The 19,143-nt window shown below is 40.3% G+C and overlaps 2 protein-coding genes across 2 annotated transcripts in view; both read left to right on the top strand.

The window, feature by feature from the left end:
• Positions 1 to 19,143, top strand: part of LOC307117679 (E3 ubiquitin-protein ligase TRIM39-like) — a 58,383-nt gene that overhangs the window by 22,103 nt on the left and 17,137 nt on the right. The gene's annotated exons all lie outside the window — the stretch shown is intronic.
• On the top strand, positions 13,812 to 17,879 carry LOC307117983 (uncharacterized protein; the record flags this gene model as incomplete). The annotated part of the gene is made up of 4 exons (XM_079803276.1): positions 13,812 to 14,111; positions 14,973 to 15,119; positions 15,536 to 15,680; positions 17,829 to 17,879. Exons 1-4 carry the CDS (start codon positions 13,942 to 13,944, stop codon positions 17,877 to 17,879), a joined length of 513 nt encoding a protein of 170 aa, XP_079659402.1. The 5' UTR covers positions 13,812 to 13,941.

The raw sequence follows: 19,143 nt of genomic DNA, 5'->3' as shown, positions 1-19,143 counted from the left end.
AGAGGGGTTGAAATGGGTTGTACTATTGTCCCTCTACATCATATTGTGATAAAGTCCCCCTTGGTTTCGGGTCAGGTAGTAGTGGGGGTACTACCTTCATTGCCAATTGCTGGGGTTTCCTTCATTTTGGGGAATGATTTGGCTGGAGTTAAAGTTATTCCTAGCCCTCAAGTTACTAGCATACCTAAGGCAAGTGAGAGCCTTGATGAGCTGTCTCAGTCTTTTCCTGAGGTTTTCTCAGTGTGTGCAGTGACACGTGCTATGTCTAAACAGACTCTTAAATCCACCGATGAAGGGGATCTAGGTTTTAATTTGGCCGATACTTTTTTTGGAGAGTGTGATTGGAAGGGTGGAGATAAAGATGGGCCTGTTGAAACTCATATAGTGATGGGTAAGGACGAGTTAGAAACATCTAAGGAGATTCCATACAAAGAATCATTGGTCACAAGGGATCAACTCATTTCAGAGCAGGGTAAAGACTCTTCTTTATCTTCGCTGTTTGATGAACTGAGTACTGAAGAAGAGGTGAATAAGCTGTCATCTGGGTTTTTCCAGAAGGGAGGTGTATTAATGAGAAAATGGCGCCCTCAATCTTTATCTGGACAAGATGAGTGGTGCAATGTCTTTCAGGTGGTGGTACCTCAGGTTTTTCGCAAAGAAATCTTCAAACTAGCGCATGACTGTAATATGGCAGGGCACCTTGGTATAAATAAGACATACAATCGTATATTGCAGAATTTCTATTGGCCTGGTCTAAAAAAAGATGTAGTTTCTTATTGTAAGACATGCCATATTTGCCAGGTGACGGGTAAACCCAACCAAACCATACCGGTTGCTCCTTTGCATCCCATTCCAGCTTTTGAGGAACCTTTTGGTAGAGTTTTAGTGGATTGTGTTGGTCCATTACCTAAAACCAAACGTGGCCACCAATATCTGTTAACGGTTATGTGTGCTTCTACTCGCTTTCCCGAGGCCATTCCTTTAAGGAAGATAACAGCTCCCGTGGTAGTACAGGCCTTACTGAAGTTTTTTTCAATGTTCTGGCTTCCTAAAACCGTTCAGTCTGATCAAGGGTCCAATTTTATGTCCAAGATTTTTAAGCAGGTGCTGGATCAGCTAGGTGTTTCACATTGCAATTCTAGTGCTTACCACCCAGAGTCCCAAGGAGCCCTTGAGAGGTTTCATCAAACCTTGAAGACCATGTTAAGAACCTATTGTCTTGAGTTCAAGAGGGATTGGGATGAAGGAGTGCATTTCATGCTTTTTGCAGCCAGGGAAGCTGTACAGGATTCTCTGGGGTTTAGTCCTGCTCAATTGGTCTTTGGACATAAGGTCCGTGGTCCTTTGCAATTGTTGAAGGAGAAATGGTTGGCGGAGGCATCCGATTCTTCTAATCTACTGGACTATGTTAGTTCTTTTCGCTATCGGCTTAGTAAAGCATGGGAAATTGCTCATGCTAATCTTACTGGGTCACAGAAAAAGATGAAGAGCTGGTATGACAAGCGGGCTAAAGAGCGGCATTTTTCAGTAGGAGATCAAGTTCTAGCTTTGCTTCCTGTCCACGGTTCTTCATTACAGGCACGATTTTCAGGGCCTTACACCATTGAGCGCAAGATTGGTGATCTGGATTATGTCATTTCTACGCCGGGCCGACGTAAACGTAGTCGTTTGTGTCATATTAATATGTTGAAGGAGTACTTTGTTAGGGCAAGGAGCTCTGTTGGTTTGACCAATAGTGTGGCGGTATTGTCAAGTGCTCCGGTCCTTTCAGAGGACCATGGTGAAGTGGTGGTTCCTGCACCACGATTGAATAATTCTGAAATTCTTCATAATCTTGAGGCTCATCTTTCTCATTTGCCCCAGTTGGAGAGGTCTACTCTTGTAGAACTGATAAGCTCATATGTTCCTTTGTTTCCGGATGTGCCTAACCAAACTAAACTTGTTGTGCATGATATTGATGTTTCAGGTGCTGAACCCGTGAAACAACATCCATACCGGGTTGGTCCTGAAAAGCGTGCTCTCTTGAGTAAAGAGGTGACCTATATGGTTGAGAATGGAATTGCTGTACCAAGCCAGAGTGCCTGGAGTTCTCCATGTATATTGGTACCCAAGTCTGATGGTTCTCAAAGGTTCTGTACAGATTTCCGGAAAGTTAATGCTCTAACTAAGGTAGATTCTTATCCTTTACCTAGATTGGATGATTGTATTGACCGGGTAGGCCCTGCCAAGTATGTAACCAAATTAGATCTTTTGAAGGGTTATTGGCAGGTTCCTCTTTCTGACCGAGCCAGAGAGATTTCTGCATTCGTGACCCCAGATGGGTTATGGGAATATCAGGTTATGGCTTTTGGCATGCAAAATGCTGCTTCTACTTTTCAGAGATTAGTTAATCAAGTGATATCAGGGTTAAGCAACTGTGAGGCATATCTGGACGACATTGTAGTGTATAGTCCTGATTGGAGTACTCATATAGCCCAAATAAAAGCCCTATTAGATCGTTTATTGGATGCTAATCTGACTGTTAACTTGGCCAAGTGTGAATTTGCCAAGGCTACCATTACTTACTTGGGCAAAATTGTGGGGCAGGGACAGGTGCGAACAATTCAGGCTAAAGTTGAAGCTATAGACCTTTTTCCTGTTCCTCGGTCACGTAAGGTTTTGAGGAGGTTCTTGGGAATGAATGGCTATTATCGCGCTTTTTGTCCAAATTTTGCAAGTGTAGTGAGTTCTCTCACTGACTTGTTAAGTCCAAAAAAAGATTTTGTGTGGACGAGCAGTTGCCAGCAGGCCTTTGATAATGCCAAGGCGTTGTTAGTGAATGCTCCTGTTTTGTCAGCCCCAAATTTTGACACTCCTTTTAAACTGGACGTAGATTAGCAGTGTTACAGTGCCGTGAAGGCCTACGTGTAATAGTGGGGCGTGGTTGAGAGATAACGGGAATGGACTGGACACACATGGTTAGAGAGAGGAAAGGGAGGTGAAAGAGGACAAGAAACCGAGATAACTCTGTGCCTTACTGGAGTCCTTGCATCAGAGGAGTCGCGCAGAGGAAGAGTCGAATACAGATGTCTTTACCAACGTCGGTCTTCACACGCGGAGGCTGAAAATGCGCAGCTTCCGCGCCAGCCATGGAACGCTCGTTAAATAGAAACTATTCACTGCTTGAGTGAGCTCAGCAGGCTCTGATAATAATACTTAAACGTGCAGATAGCCCGTGAATGGCTTCAAATCAATACTAATCTCTGCCTGAATAGGGCAACTTACGCTCGCTCAGTAATAACGAAGTCAAATATTATTCAAATGCAATTTACTATGACAGGATAACTTCCTGACAGACAGAATAAAATACAATACCAGTAGGAGAATCAACACTGCTCTAGCAAGTACTACTTTAAGCCGTGCAACAGAACTGCAGAATATGTTTAAACATAGTAGAATATGTTCAAACATAGGTAGTTCTAGTGCAGGGTTGATGCAGGAGCTTTAGACAGTGACGGACCTCGCCCTCAGGGCGATGAAAGTCACTGCAGTTTCTTGGGCAGACGTTGTCCACGCTAGTGGTCCAGGAATGCCTTCTCTGGCTGAACCTGGCCGAGATAAACAAAGTTGACAAAGTTAGCTTTCTCGACTACCCCATCTCCCAGGCTGGCTTCTTCAGCGACTCTGTTGAGAACTTTGCCCAGCAGTTCTCAGCAGTACAAATGCAGACAGAGACGATAAAACTGCCCCGGCAGAATGCTGCTGCTGTCTGTGGTTCGATGACACAATGCCTTCTCATGCATCTCAAGCCTCTCCCTCACGGGAACTGTGGAGCCAGGTAAGTTTGCCACCACAATCATGGCCCCCACACCTAGACACTATCACTTCAGCTGAAGCTCCCTCGATGAGGCATGCTTACGGGGGCTGGTTTCTTCCTATGTGGCATATTACCCGGCATATTACCTTGGTACAAACAGGTAATATGCCGGGTAGGCTGGCTCAGTGTCTCTCTTGCTGCACCATTCCCCTCTGAGGACGGGATACGAGTGCCTATTCTGCTCCTCAGGTGAGTTCTCCAACTGTTGAACCCTGGAGTTCCTCCAGCATTCTCGGCAGTCAGATGCTGATGCCAGGTCTAGTACTTGTGTGTATGCCCGGTTGGTCGGCCCCTGTACTAGACTAGATGCCTCCTAGGTGATCCTCTACCAACTCTGTAATGGTATTGACTCCACCCCTGAACAAGGCGGGTTCTGCCCATAGAGATCTTTCATATGTAGCACTCCCCAAATCGTCAGTCTATATGTGTAAGTCCACATGTTACCTCCCTACGGGCAGGATGTAGTCTCACTGTATAGGGTCAGAAGGAACACAAGTGATCGACATAGGGCACTTACTCAGGGCAGTTGTTGTAGCACTTTCCATCAATGACTGATAGGGAAGGTCTAGATTACTAATGTAACCCTTGTTCCCTGAAAGAGGTAACAGAGACATAACGTTCCATAGCCACAACTCCACTGAAACGGCAGGGACTCCGTCTCGTCTCCTCAGCAGAAAACTTAATGTGAGAGTTTGCCTTATATACCGGAAGCGGGGAATGGCTTGCGGTGCAAATCTCATTTGCCAATATGCTTGTTCTATTCACTGCTTGAAGTTGATTGGTAAAAGTCACTCAGGTGAGATCCCATTATGTCAGTTCAGTCCGACGTAACGTCTCCATTCCCTCCTTCAGGCAATAGGGGTGACATTAGTAACCTAAATGTTTTCTTTCCTCTTTCCTTAGTCTTGACATGTGGAAGAACCTGACCCTTAACAAAAAAACCCAGCTAAATCCAATAGTCACTCATCAGAGAAATACAGAGGGAGAGAAATCCTCTAGTGTTGAGCTCTTCACTGATCTGATCTGCTCCATTGAGAGATGTCAGTCTGAGCAGCTGAAGATGATGGAGGAACAGCAGAAAGCAGCAGAGAAACAGGCTGAAGATCTCCTTAAAGAGCTGCAGCAGGAAATCACTGAGCTGAAGAGGAGAAACACTGAGCTGGAGCAGCTCTCACACACTGACCATCATCTCCATTTCGTACAGGTCTGTCAACATCTGTCTCATCAGCCATCATGTACAATATTATAGGACAAACCAGAGGTGGGGGACTTGAGTCACATGATCATATTCTGTTTTTGCTATATTACTCCAATGACAATAGTTCCAAACAAGCCACAGCAAAAGAGGTGCACCGAAGGTGCTATATCCCCTATGGTAATTGTTAGTTTTATTATTATTTTTTCCGATTGGGAGTCTATGGCAGCCCTAATGTGAGGAACGAGACTGAGGAATCTGATGCAAGTAAAACAAGTTTATTAATCGATGAGGACAGACAGCAGATAGCTCAGAAGTAAATCCCATCCGCTTCTCAGGGTAAACAGTCACACGGTACAGTCCTCCACAGTCCACAGATCAGCGGTAGAAAACTCAGATATGCGGTGTTCTCTGGAACACAATGAATGTTCAACCGGCTCCAGTCTAAAGACAAGACATACCGATGAGCAACATAGAAAAAGAGACAATTGTTCACAGGATACACAGTACCGAGAGAAGATGAAGATGCCAGCTCCAGTCTAAAGGCGAGACACGCTGACAGCAGATAAGTCCAAAGTTCCACAGAGATAATCCACTGGAGAGAGAGGAACCCACTGAGATATACAAACAGAGCAGGTGAGAGGAGAAACGGACCGAGGCAAACACAGTCTCAGCAAAGTCCTGGAGGCAAAACAAAGGTGAATAACAAAAATAAACACGATCAAGACCAACAAGAGCCGGACAACACACGGCAGCGATCACCCGGGAGAAAACAACGAACGCGCAATGAACACAGAACATCAGGACATTAAATAGAGAGACGAACACAAGACAACAGTGGAAAACAATCAGGGATAACGAGGAGGGAGGAGACAGAGAGTGCACATGTGGAACACAGAAGGTAAACAAACAATAGTGCAGTCGATCACACAGGAATCCTGACAGTACCTCCCCCCCCAGGGCCGGCACTGGACGGACCCGGGAGGAGCTCACCTTGTCGACGACGGAGATCCTCGATCAAACCGGGGTCCAGAATGTCCCGAGCCGGTACCCAACACCTCTCCTCCGGACCGTATCCCTCCCAGTCCACGAGATACTGATAACCTCTGCCCCTGCGGCGAACATCTAGTAACCTCCTGACCGAATAGGCAGGAGCACCATCCACTAGTTGCGGGGCAGGGGGCTTAGGAGCAGAGATGGGGGAATTAATGTGGGCAAAAATCACTGGTTTAACCCTGGATACATGAAAAACAGGGTGAACCCTGTTGGGAAACCGGTATCGTTCCCGTTCCTGATTAACCCTTAAAATACAATGTTAACCATTGCAAGTAAGCAGTCTTTTACTGTCAGGTCAGAATTAGGCCTAAACCTACCTAGCTCGTTTTCATTATACCAGCAATCTAGTGATATGAAACCAATCCCTCAATCAAACAATATAGAATCAATAAACAGTCAATAACCTGTTAATAAGAGCATGCATTAATAACCTTAATAAGAGCATGCTCACCGTCCAGCTGAGTTCCTCATCGAAGGTTAGTTGACTTTGGGCCTTGTAAGGTGTAACAAAAAATGCTCTGTCTTATTCTTTATAGAACTGTCTTTATAAGCTGAAGTAAAGAACTAAAAAACAATACTTTGTCTTTATAAAATGAAAATTTATTTATACAAAAGATAAAAATACTGGTTATACAATGACAAAAATGGATTAGCAAAAATAACAAAAGGTTACAGATAATACTTCAGCTTAGCCATTCTCAAACAGACAATTCTGTATGAGTGGATCAGTATACAGGTGGTTACCTTGTATGCAGTTCAAAAGCAATAGATGTAAAAAACTAACTTGTTCTCGTCCGAGCAATTCAAGTTAAGATAATACAGCAGAGCAGTTAGAGCAAAATAATCATAGAAAATAGTATTCACCTATGATGGTACATCAATCAAAAACCAAAAAGAATGCACACCGAGTAGTAATTTCTCCGTAGTATTTATACAGAATCAAAAGGTGATGAAGGCATCTGGGTTTTTCCAAAGAGGAACTAAAGTTCATCACGAGTCTCTTGAGCATGACCATCACCCCTCGAAAGAGGAACTGAAGTCCACTTTAGTCTCTTGAAATTATAGCATGATCATGGCCCCTAGACAGACGATGCCATCTTCTGCAGTTTCTTCCATGCCTTGATATTCTTTCGACCTTTTCTCCCCTTTTGTTTAGGATCTTGTCTTTTGTGTGTGTGTGTGTATGTATCTGGAAGTGTATTTGCAAGTTCACTAAGATTAATAAAACAATTTTCCCGAACACCCCCTCTTGAACTTAAAAAAACACTTTCACCACTCTCAGGGTATATTACATCCAATTTGTCCAGTTTAACATTAAAAACATAAACAGTCGGAAATACATAATCCAAACAACACTCATTAAATCGATACCTAGTTTCAGACTCCTTACAAAAGAAACCAATCACAAGGGTCCCAAACTGTGCCGACAAACTCCTCACTGTCTCCCGGTACCACTTTGGGCACACAGACATCCACCGGAATGAGTTCCTTTTCCTCGGGGCCCGATCCATTGTCATCAGCACTTGTGGAGATAACGCCAACTCGGCACCACTCTCCACTAAGCCTTCGTCCACCATTTTCGGCACCCAGTGGGTCCGAGACAGACGTTGAAAGCAGAGCTGTTGGATCGAGCACATAGACAAAGACAATTTGGCCGTTATTACGCGCCTGTCTCGTGCAGAACCCCGGAACCACCATCCCTCTCCACTCATAAGTCTGAATCCAAACACAGCAAGAACCCTTAGAGATTTTTTCCCTTGTCCCGATCAAAAGCTCAACCGCTTCGTTTAAGTCTACAATTATCCATTTCATAGCAAGGATAAATTCCATTGCCCGGCTATCCAAATAATGAGTGCTCTTTGGGTCAGTAAAATCCACTTTAGCCTTATAAAATGTTATACATCGAATTTCCGCCATGTAATACCCCTTTGTAATCACACAATCTGTACAATAATATTTATACATAGAAATCTCTCTTTTAAAAACTTCTAATTTCAACGGGTAACAATACTTTTCACATTCATTGCATCTTCGTTCAATGCATGGGTTACTCTTATTTGTTTTTTGCTCTGTTCCTCCAGATGTCCGTTTGTCTATAGGCACCTATTATAACACAAAACCATAGAACAAAATTGCCATAAATTATTCAATTCAATTATAAATGTCATAGGTCCCACAATAAAACAAAAACTAATGCCCAAAAATGACAATAAAATAAAATCGAAAAAAAACCCATTGATACCCACAATTATGTCCTGTTTGCTTTCTGTTTTTATTTGGCCAGAATAAAAACAGAGAACAATTGTGCTTAACTTTACTTCAAACAGTAAAGCCAACATATCTCTAATATTTGATAAGAGAGAAACCCAAACAAAAATCAAGAGAAATAAAACAAAGTAGTCCTCAGATCAACATTTGTCTCAATCAAGACCTGATTTCCAAAACTATTATCAATCACGTCTTAATTATTGGTAACTCATTTATCCCCAAACAAGTAATATTGAAAACCAAATTTAAATCATTTGTAGTTCAATAAAAGTAATGATGAAAACAAAATTTAAATCATTTGTAGTTCAATAAAAGTAATGATGAAAACAAAATTTAAATCATTTGTAGTTCAATAAAAGTAATGATGAAAACAAAATTTAAATCATTTGTAGTTCAATAAAGGTAATGATGAAAACATAATTTAAATCATTTGTAGTTCAATAAAAATAATGATGAAAACAAAATTTAAATCATTCATTCATTTTACTAAATTATGTAATAATCAAAACGAAAGGTAATTTGTTTATCCTTCATAAAACAAAATACAACAAAGATGACTTTTAATCCTTAGTCATATCCTTAAACCATTTTAGGTTCTTACACATTAACAACACCAAAATTTACTCCTGTCCACAAACTTAAATAGTCTGCTGTAGTCGTTGACACCCACAAGAATGCAGAGCATAAATAATTTTGGCTCCTCTAAATGTCGAGAACTGGCGGCCATAAGTATCACTAAGAAATATAGTACCGCCAGTTTCACCACAAGAGGCCTAAGCATATCATTTCTCTGATAACTTAATGTGATCAGAAAAATATATGTCAAAATAGCAATAACTATTCCGACATATTTCAACCAAAAAATGTCGATGTAACATTTAGAAAAATTGTACACGAAAATTGCAACTGCAAAAATCATTACTGCAAAAATGCCTCGATGGCCGAAAATTTTTACATATCTAGCACTACGCAACAGCTGAGATACTAGGATTAAAACTAAAGAAAAATCATTTAGTACATTGTACATGCCTAGGCTCAAACACATCAAAAAAAATTGTTGTCGGTGATTATAGAAAAGCCCAGATAGCCAATAGATAATCAACCAAATGTTAATAATAATTATACTCACGATATCTCTGTTCGCGTTTGCTTGACAGGGCCAGACCGAACTAGTGTTTGAGCAATTTGAGTAAGCCATTTCGTTTTGTGAAATGTCTGCCGTTGCAATTCTGAAGTGATCAATCAGCATCCGAAGTCTTCCACCTCCACCTTACTAAAACAACCTGCTCTACTTTTAAGCGAGAGAGGGCCCCTCAAAATTACATAACCTACAGTTCTTTCAAAATCTTCCACCCCCCCCTCCAGTCTTAATCTGCATCGGTCATCGGCAAGAGGGCCTCTCGATCTTTAGCTGAATCATCCATTTTCGAAATTTGGCTGCAAACCACCCCCAACTTCGAAAATTTTATAATCAACATCACTAATACTATTATCACAAAGATGACAGCAAGACAGATTAAAGCTATCTGTATGTAGAACCATGAATCCTTTAATAAATCCCACACTGAGATAGCAAATTCTTTAACATTGTCAAACACCCACAAAATCGCTTTGGTCTGCAATTTCCAGTAAACTGTAAACAGATTCCCATTATTTGACCTTACTAATTGAGATGAAAAATCTGCAGCAAACAAAAAATGTGGGCCCATAGAAAATCCTTCCAGATAATCGTCTACTAAATCAAAAAATCCTCCCAATTCCTGCTGAGATTTTATCAGAGATGAAAAAGCACATTTCTTCAAGATTTGATTTTTTGCTATCAACATTAAAGGAGCCCCTGGCGTAATTAGGCTGATATCATCCCATCCTACTTCGCTTCCAAACTTTTCCTGTCCTATTTTTTCCAAATCTTTAAAGGTACAAAATACATGTTCCCCCTTATGTAACCAAGTTCGATTAGGGCTAAACACATCACCGGGAGTTTTAACGCTCCATTCGTCAAACATCCGCTTGTCGCAAGTCTGCTCGTGAGCTGGAAACCATAAATATTTAACAGACTCATCTCTCCTAAATTGGAACTTGCCAATTCCAAAATTCCAGATGCTTGACTTAATTTTATTCACATCCTTCAGATATTCACTAGGTCTTAAACTGTGCCTTGAAAATGGGCTTGTTCGTTTTATATCAAAATTAGGTGAAGCAATCAATACTTTATAGTCTATACCCGTGCTACCCCGATGTTCACTGGGTTTCAACATAGGCAAATAGTATTTGGTACTCCAGTACCCATGAGTCAACACTACCCTCTTTAGACCTCTAGACGAGCTATTACCTCTATAATAAATAGTTATGGGGAATATTTTTCCACTTTCATGTCCCTCAAATGATTTCCATGTGATTGTTCGGCTAGATATTTCATCCAAACCCATCGCTACAGGGAACACATCCCAAACTCGATACTGAAAGTTTGAAAGTCCGATCCATCTCAATGTTCCTTTATTAACCCCGTCGCTGTGATTACTCCATATACCTTGGTTCGTATAGGTCACACGAAGTGGAGCTTCCATTGCCAAGCAATAAAGTACAATTGCTGACCGATATTGCTGATCGGAAATATTATGTAGAATATAACTCATTATCCCTGATGCATTCGCCAGCTCCATTGACAGTCCAGCTCGTGGCGCATAATCCAGAGTTAGCGGGTGAAGTCTACTTCCCCCTACCCCGTTTTTCCACAAAGTATCATTTATCGACCAGGTGGTGCGCTTAGATTCCGCTTTAACCATTTCATTGCTTTGGTCTTGAAAACTCATCCAATCATGCCACAGATGAATGACATCCCTGCCATATTTTTCCATTTTATCATTATCCCAATTTGAGCTGCTATCTAAATAACAAATCCAGGCCCTCGTTTTACCGTATTCAGATTTACAATGTATATCCAAATTATACCAAACCTGGTTTTCCGGTTTACTACTCAGAAACATATTTTTTGTCAAATATGGGCAATCTTTACGATTTTCACACATCTTAAGTGGCATAACCATATTCTCACAAGTTACCCACTCCAACTCTTCATAGGCTGGTTTGGGTTTATTTTTAAACACGCCCAAAATTAGTACATGTGGCTTCAAACCTATCGGCCAATAATTCTTTTGTACTGGGTCGTTAAGGTCTGCGTTATTCCATGTGTTTTTAGTTATCCTAACTTTATCAGCAGATCTGGTACCTCGTTTTTTATTATTCGGGCGGCTATCCGCTATGTCCATAGTGACGGCTTTTTCAATGCCACTTTTGCCCATCCATGTTTCCCGAACTATATCAATGACCCGTTTTGTCAAACAATCCCATGTTTCCGTCTTTGATATGGCTAAAATAGAACTATTCCATATTTTATAAACATGTAAGCTAGACGTCAGATTGGTCACATCGGTGAGGTTGTACGCTAGACCCTTCAGTCTTACATGAGTTCGATTATGGGCCTTCAGACTATTCCATTGTAACCTGGTTTTGTTTTTTATTACCTTATTCCCATAAAGAATAGGCCCTTTTGTGGCACTAATACGTTTCGTACCATTGCAGTTCCAAAATGATTTATCTATGTCCGCAATAAATCCTCTGAACATATCTCTTATCATTTTTGGCCCATATATCTCACCATTTAGAGTTACGTTTTGTCTATAGCAAATTTTACCAACGACTTTTTCTATTTCAGTACATGACGCCATGCCCATTATACTATTTTCATTTTCTACCGATAGGCCTAGGCAAATTATCACCAAGGCTAATATCAGCGATACTAACGCTGATAATATAAAACGACTCAAGGTCCTTCGTTCCATCTGTAATCTCTTCTGCTTTCTCCTCAGCTTCGCTCCATTCCTCCTCATCATGACGCTGCAAAACACAAGAAGAGAAACATATAGACACATCAACCTAAACTTTCCCTAACCGCTTCCTGAACCAATTAGTTACCTTATTCATCGGGCTGGTTTTAGTAATTAGTAACCTTTCCACCTTGACCCCCTCTATGGATCTTCCAATCCCCATATAGTCTGACGTGGTCGTCAGTGAGACTTTCACTTGCCACACTACCCTTTGTTTTTCTGTCCCTAACCGGGCTTTCACAATTTCAGACCCTGTAAACGTTTTCTGTCTACGTGCCTGGATCGTTAGGTCCGTTTCCCAGACATAGTGACTATATTCTCTTGGCACATAAATAGGGAAATCTTCTTCAAAAGACATTCCCTCTATTACCTCCGTAATTAGCTCATATAATGCCTTTTCCTGGTACTCACTATCTTTCTTATAGGACACCAGAACATCAGAGTCTGTTAACGACTCTTTAACCACAAGTTTCCATAGATTTAAGTCAGTGTCTCTGGACAAAGTTTCGTCCAACACTTCCCCTTTCCTAAAGGGGTCCGAATCTAACGGGATCTGCTCTCCACAAATGTACAACCTATCCCATAAAAATGCCTTTTCTTTGTCAGAGATTAAGGCCAAGGGGTTCACTTCCCAATCCGTCATGATCTTATCATTCTGGAAACACCCCAGGCTGGCACCACTCTTCCTGGTTTGCCACACCCCTTTCTGGCTGGTCACCACCATCCAGCGTTTCTTCAGGAGCAACTCACACCTCTCACAACGTCTGAGCTGACCTTCCTCGACCAATGTACACTTACATTCTTGGCCCCTAAGATTGTATCTTAACCCCTTTGTGTTCAAAGATCGCCGACGGCCCCGCGTTTGATAGTGTTTACATTGATCGCTAGTTTACAATATCATTTTGTCAATTAATAAGGTCAACCAGTCAATTGTTTGAAAGATAAGAGACTGCAGATTCGTATCTGTATAAGCATTATACAATCAAGATAACTTTGCAACGTTTTTTTGTCATTCTGTATGAATCTAAACAATGTGATATGACAACAAAGAGAGGGAGGTCCCTTACCTTTTTGTGCTTTGGAAATGTAATGTTTGGCAGAATAATGGTGACTTCGACCTTTTTTCCATGGGAAGAGTCCAGTGTACGATGTCCATAGTAAATATTTGTCAAAAAACAAGCAAACTGGTAAAAAAAAGCTATAGAACTTCTGTTGTTTACTTCCTGAAGTTTACTAATCACGAGGACGCTGTCCTGTTTATTTGATGAACTGTACGCATGAAGCGCATTATTCAATGAAATATAACGTATCAATGTATTTAGTAGAGTGTCTGGAACTGAATGAGAACCGCCCAGAAGATATCTGATGAAAACTAGCCACGCAATTTTAGAAAAGATTGAAAGATGACAGTCACTTTTGGTGACGCATGATTATCCACATGTAAATGTGTTTGGTAAACAGCAATGGGAAAGTCTTGTGTTGTCTTCTAACATGTAGTCTATGCAATAATGAATACGCCGATGTGTTGATTAGCATAAATCTCGCGAGTATCACATTGTATTTTTGTTTGCGTAACCATTTGCATCCTGGAAAATTACTCACGCACGCCCCTCGTGACGCACAGAGGTTCCATTGCTACACTTGCTCACTAGCGCTCGCTCTGTTAGCATTCGCCTGCAATGGATCCACGTCGAGGACAGAAGTTATTTTCTCCTGCTGCTGCATTGGAAGAACTTTTGCGAAGCAGTGATGAAGAAAATGTGGAATATTCAGAAGAGAGTGCTGTATCCAGCGTCGACTCTGAAGAAGAGGAAATGTTTTTGGAAGGTCTCGATCCTGTTTTAGATCGGTAAGTGTCTACATTTAGTACGTTTTTGTTGCTTTGTTTTGTAGTTTTGTGTTTCTACACTATTACGGCTTATTAGTACATTCAAGTACCGCAAAATTCCTTTTTTATTCAAGTTCTGAGTTAGAAGCTAGTGATGTAAGTTGTAACAATGTATCGTGGATAGTGAAAATCTGTATTGTGTATATTTCACCCAAAATAAAAATGACAGTGTGAGGAAAAAGTTAAATTTCACAGTGTTTTAGTGTCAGTACTACATTCAATTACTATAAAATGTTGAATATAATGTATAGTAATGCAATGGGGGAATATTTGTGGGACCTGATAATGACAAAAGTCTTATGTTGCCACTAAAAAGTGACCAGCAATATTTAAATATATCTAGTCAGTGAGTGGGTGAGAGTGTAAGCATATTTGTCCAAAATAATTCAGTCTTTTCGGCTATTATCACCAGAATAGTTTTTACTATGTTGTCACCATTGTCCTGTGCGTTTGGTTATCAGCACCAGGTCCAAGCCTATTCATATCCACCCCTAATGTAATACCAAATTTAGCATTTCGGTATATTTTTTGTTATCCTTTTTACAATATGCCTTGGAGTATCGCAATAATATTGTATTGTGAGTTCAGTATTGTGCTATTTATCGAAATGTGACATGGGAGTATTGGTAAACCTCTAGAAGAAACCCTGTACAACGTACTTGAGCATATAACTTTATGTATGTACAGTTGTGTATGTAGAAAGCAGGACAAAGTTCAGACCAAATGTGTCAGAGGAAAAAATGCAATAATATGTGCTATTTTCTGTGCAAGATAATCTGTTATGTTGGGTTTATTTCTAATCCTTTTTGTGTAATTCAACAGTGAGGAAACTTCAGATGATGAAAGGGTACCAGAGGCCTCTGGAAAACAGACAAAACGTTCCTGCCTGGCTGCAACATCTCTCGCTGCCTCCAGAAATTCCAGGGGAGGAGGAAAGAAAGGAAGACAGAGACAGCGCAGTACTTTGTGGTAAGCAAATAATGTGAAGCAAGTAATGTTTCTTGAGAGAAGAAACTGTTTTGGTGTATGATTATTGTCTGATTACAGTCTGAGTCATTAGCTGGTAGTGTAAATGTTTCAAGAAGGGAAACAACAGAGTGGGTATGGAGGTCGATCACTGTATGTGAAAGATCCTTTGAATTTGTATAGAAAATTTGTAAGCTTGTGTAAATGTGCCATCAGGGCAACAATAGAGTGTGTATGTAGGTAGATCACTGTATGTGAATGATTCTTTGAATTTGAATAGAAAATCAGTAAGCTGATGTAAATGTGCCATCAGGGCAACAATAGAGTGTGTATGGGAGTAAATTGCTGTAGTTTTTTCTATGTGTAAGATAAACAGTTGTGATGGGTTTATTTCTAATCCTTTTTGTGTAATTCAACAGTGAGGAAACTTCAGATGATGACTGGGTACCAGAGGCCTCTGGACAACCGACAAAACGTCCCTGCCTGGCTGCAACATCTCTCGCTGCCTCCAGAAGTTCCAGGGGAGGAGGAAAGAAAGGAAGACCGAGACAAACTCAGTACTTTGTAAATTGTCCTTTTTTGGGTTTTTTTTTGGGGGGGGGGTTATCACTGTGTTGAATAACTAAGGAACAGATGTTTGTTGCTGTATACAATATATACATAAATAAAACTTTTTATTTGCTAAATAATGTATGTCATCATTCTAAACCTTTAAATTAATGGAAGTGAACAAAGACTTTGTTAAACGTCTTATACGTTACCAAGTGTCACTTTGGTGTCCTTTTGGAGCTCTTTCAAAAAAATATTATTTTACAAAAAAATATGCACATACATGCATTTTTATAAACATTTAGGGGTGAAAAATATACCAGAGAAAGTATATAAATTGAGCTTTGTCATGTTGTAATGAGAAAATAGATTGAAATGATCAAACAAACTGGTTATACCTCATGGTAAAAGGTGGTTACCAAGTGTCCCTTTGGAGTCTCCAAGTGGCCTTTTTGGAAAGGTGCCTAGACATACTCAGAACTAAATGCTTGTAAAAAAGTCATTTTGGCTTGTATCAACTTCAAATTTGAAACGTACATTTAAAAGACATGTGGCTTTAGTTTACTTGTGTTTCCAGATCCATATATATTTCTGCCTTATGTATTTTTCTTGTTCATAAACCGTTATAATTTTTTTTTTCAATTGTCCATTGTGTTTGAGCTTATTTATCTCTCTACTAGTAATTTCTAGAGTAATTTTGAGTCTTTCATGGTAAACTGTCAAGTGTCAGCTTTCAAATGATACCTTTGATTTGTGTGTAGTCAGAAGGACTCATTAGCAGCAACAATTTTATTTTGGGTATGTCATTTTGCACTCCTTTGCCAAAAGTGGGGGTGACTGGTAAGGGGTTAATTTACAATCCACACAGTTTTTACAACCACAACTTCCTGTGGTTATTTCGTACTGCCAAACGATCCAATTTTGCGTTCTCTTCCTACATGCTCCACAGATTGTAATGTCTCCAATTGCACACGGCCCAATGTTCCTGTCACTACAGAACCATTTCGGCACACTTTCCACCTGCGTCTTCAGCCAGGTAGGGCTTTCCCTCATTTCCCGAGGGCCTGCCCAGAGGAGCTTGCAAACATCATGTCTGCCACAGATCACACAATCAGTTGGCTTCCGTCTAACCGAGGAAGTTCCGTTACGACATTCCTCATGCCAAACCTTAACCAACAATGAATCACTAAAATCTTTAAACACCACCACAGCGCCCTCTGCTGGACACTTAACGTCCTGCTGAAAGGTCACTCTGTGTTTGTTCATTTTAGGTCTAATTTTTGCTTCCCACAAGATTTCTGATTGACCAAATTCCGTTTGCCTCAAGTCTAACAGTAGTATTTGAAGTTAATTCAACTACTTTATCTTCAGTGCCCGTTTTACTCCGAAAACGTCCCTGTTTTTGTTTGGACAATATATAAACAGATTGTCCTACCTGAAACGGATTTTTGCTTGTGTCAGTAGGTTCCGTAATTTGATTTGGCTTTGAAACCCTATAATTCAGGAAATGGATGCATTCTGGAATTAGCATGTCCCACTCTCCCAGATTTTGATTTTTAATAAACCAATTTTTACATCTCTTCACACAATTCTCAGCTATTCCATTCGAACTTGGCTGATATTTAACTGCTTTAATTAGTGTGATGCCCTGTTCCTTACAAAAGTGTTCCACTTCTAGGCCTGTTAAATTATGTGCATTATCACCGCGAACGCGTTCTGGAGCACCTCTGTACTTTATCCAGTCCTTTAAACTATTCACCACCACCGAGCTTGTAGCCTGCTGACATGGATATATTTGTGCGAAATTGGTGCAATTGTCCACTATCACTAGGAAATAAACATTATTTCTTTTTGTTTTAGGACGCAACGGACCAGCGTAGTCCATACTTATTTCTATGTTTTCTTTATCAGTTTTGATTTTTCCAAAATCATGATAAACACTTGTCATAACTTTCCTACAGTCAGGACAGTTAAGTTTAATCTTGTGATAGTTTGTCTTTAAGTTCTGAACATTTAGTCCCATCTGGTGACAATATTTCGCAAGATAGGTTGTTGAGGGATGTTTTAGCTTGTCGTGCAGCTCTTTCAACAGAGTCCCTTCACTCGCTTTAGTGACTGCGCGCACACGAATATATTCATCTATTTCCTTGTTCCCTCTTGCAGCTTCCGTTTTTTGAACAGTGTGAGAGGACTGATGCAACACCCTCGGGTTGACAATTTTATAGTTAGTTTGAATATTTATCCATAATTCTTTCTGTGCTAAAGGTTTTCCTTTTGCATTATGGAAATCATTGTTCTGCCATGTTTCCAGGTTCTGAACAATCCCTAAATACACGTACTCACTATCAGTCACTAATATACAATCTTTGTGATTGTTATTTTTCATATGTGATATGGCCCTGTCCATAGCGGTAACCTCAGCTTCCTGCGCGCTTTTATGGTCTTCTAACCTACCTTTTTCTCTGTGGATAGTTTTACCGTTCAATTTGACCAAAAATCCCCACCAAACTTGTCCTTTTTCTGAACTCCCATCAGTAAAATAACACAGTTGTTTTGGATTTATTATGGTCCGTTTTTCCCTTTTTGGAGTTTTTTCATTACGAAACTCTATCTGATTATCAAAGAGCAATTTTTTCCATCTTGCCCAGGTAAAGACGTGTATCATCTTTTGTTCATTGACCAGATTTTTGGCTTCTCTTACCAATAAATCAATACCTTCGCCTTTAGCCATTACAATTATCATTTTATCTGCAGCTAATGATTTAATAGTGAGCAGATTTCTTGCTATTGTGGCCAGGATATCCACTGATGACATATTTTCATGCTTTTTCTGGTTCGCCGGTTTTTCGTGGGAAATGAACATTACTGGTGATTTCATATTACCTTCGTTATATAAAATAACTTCCATTTCTTCAGGAGTGTTTGTGACTTTAACCACCAGGTTTTTGTCATGATCTCTTCTGATAATCCTCCCTGAGTTTAAAGCCATTTCTATGAGTTCCCGTTTAATTTTTTCCAAGTTTTCATCCCAGTTAAAACTGTCGCCAGCAGTTGCTTTATATAATATTTTAGCTTTAGCACTATATCCTGGAATTAAATCTCGTATAAAATTCAATCTACCCAATAGACTCTGCAACTGTTTTAAGCTTTTTATCTCTGAATCTTTTAACTCTGTCAGCTTCTCTTGGGTTGATTGTGCAATTCCTCTTTCAGTTCCTGAAACCTCGAACCCTAGGAAGTTGACTCTTGATTTTCCTAATTCTAGTTTTCTCAGGTTCAATAGAAACCCAGCGTCCACCAATCTTCTTATAGTCTCTGACAAGACTGTCATGTGCTCTTCCACTGTTTCGGTGGCAATCAACACATCGTCAATGTACACGGTGATTGGTAAACCCTCCAAGATTTCTAATATTATTGCCTGAAACACATTTGGAGAGTTGCAGAACCCTTGTGGTAATCGATTATAGACTAGCTGTTT

The sequence above is a fragment of the Gobio gobio genome (genome assembly GCF_949357685.1).
Source record: "Gobio gobio genome assembly, chromosome: 21".
NCBI lineage: Eukaryota > Metazoa > Chordata > Actinopteri > Cypriniformes > Gobionidae > Gobio > Gobio gobio.
The sequence above is the reverse complement of the archived record's forward strand: the minus strand, read 5'-3'. Positions and strand labels throughout refer to the sequence as shown.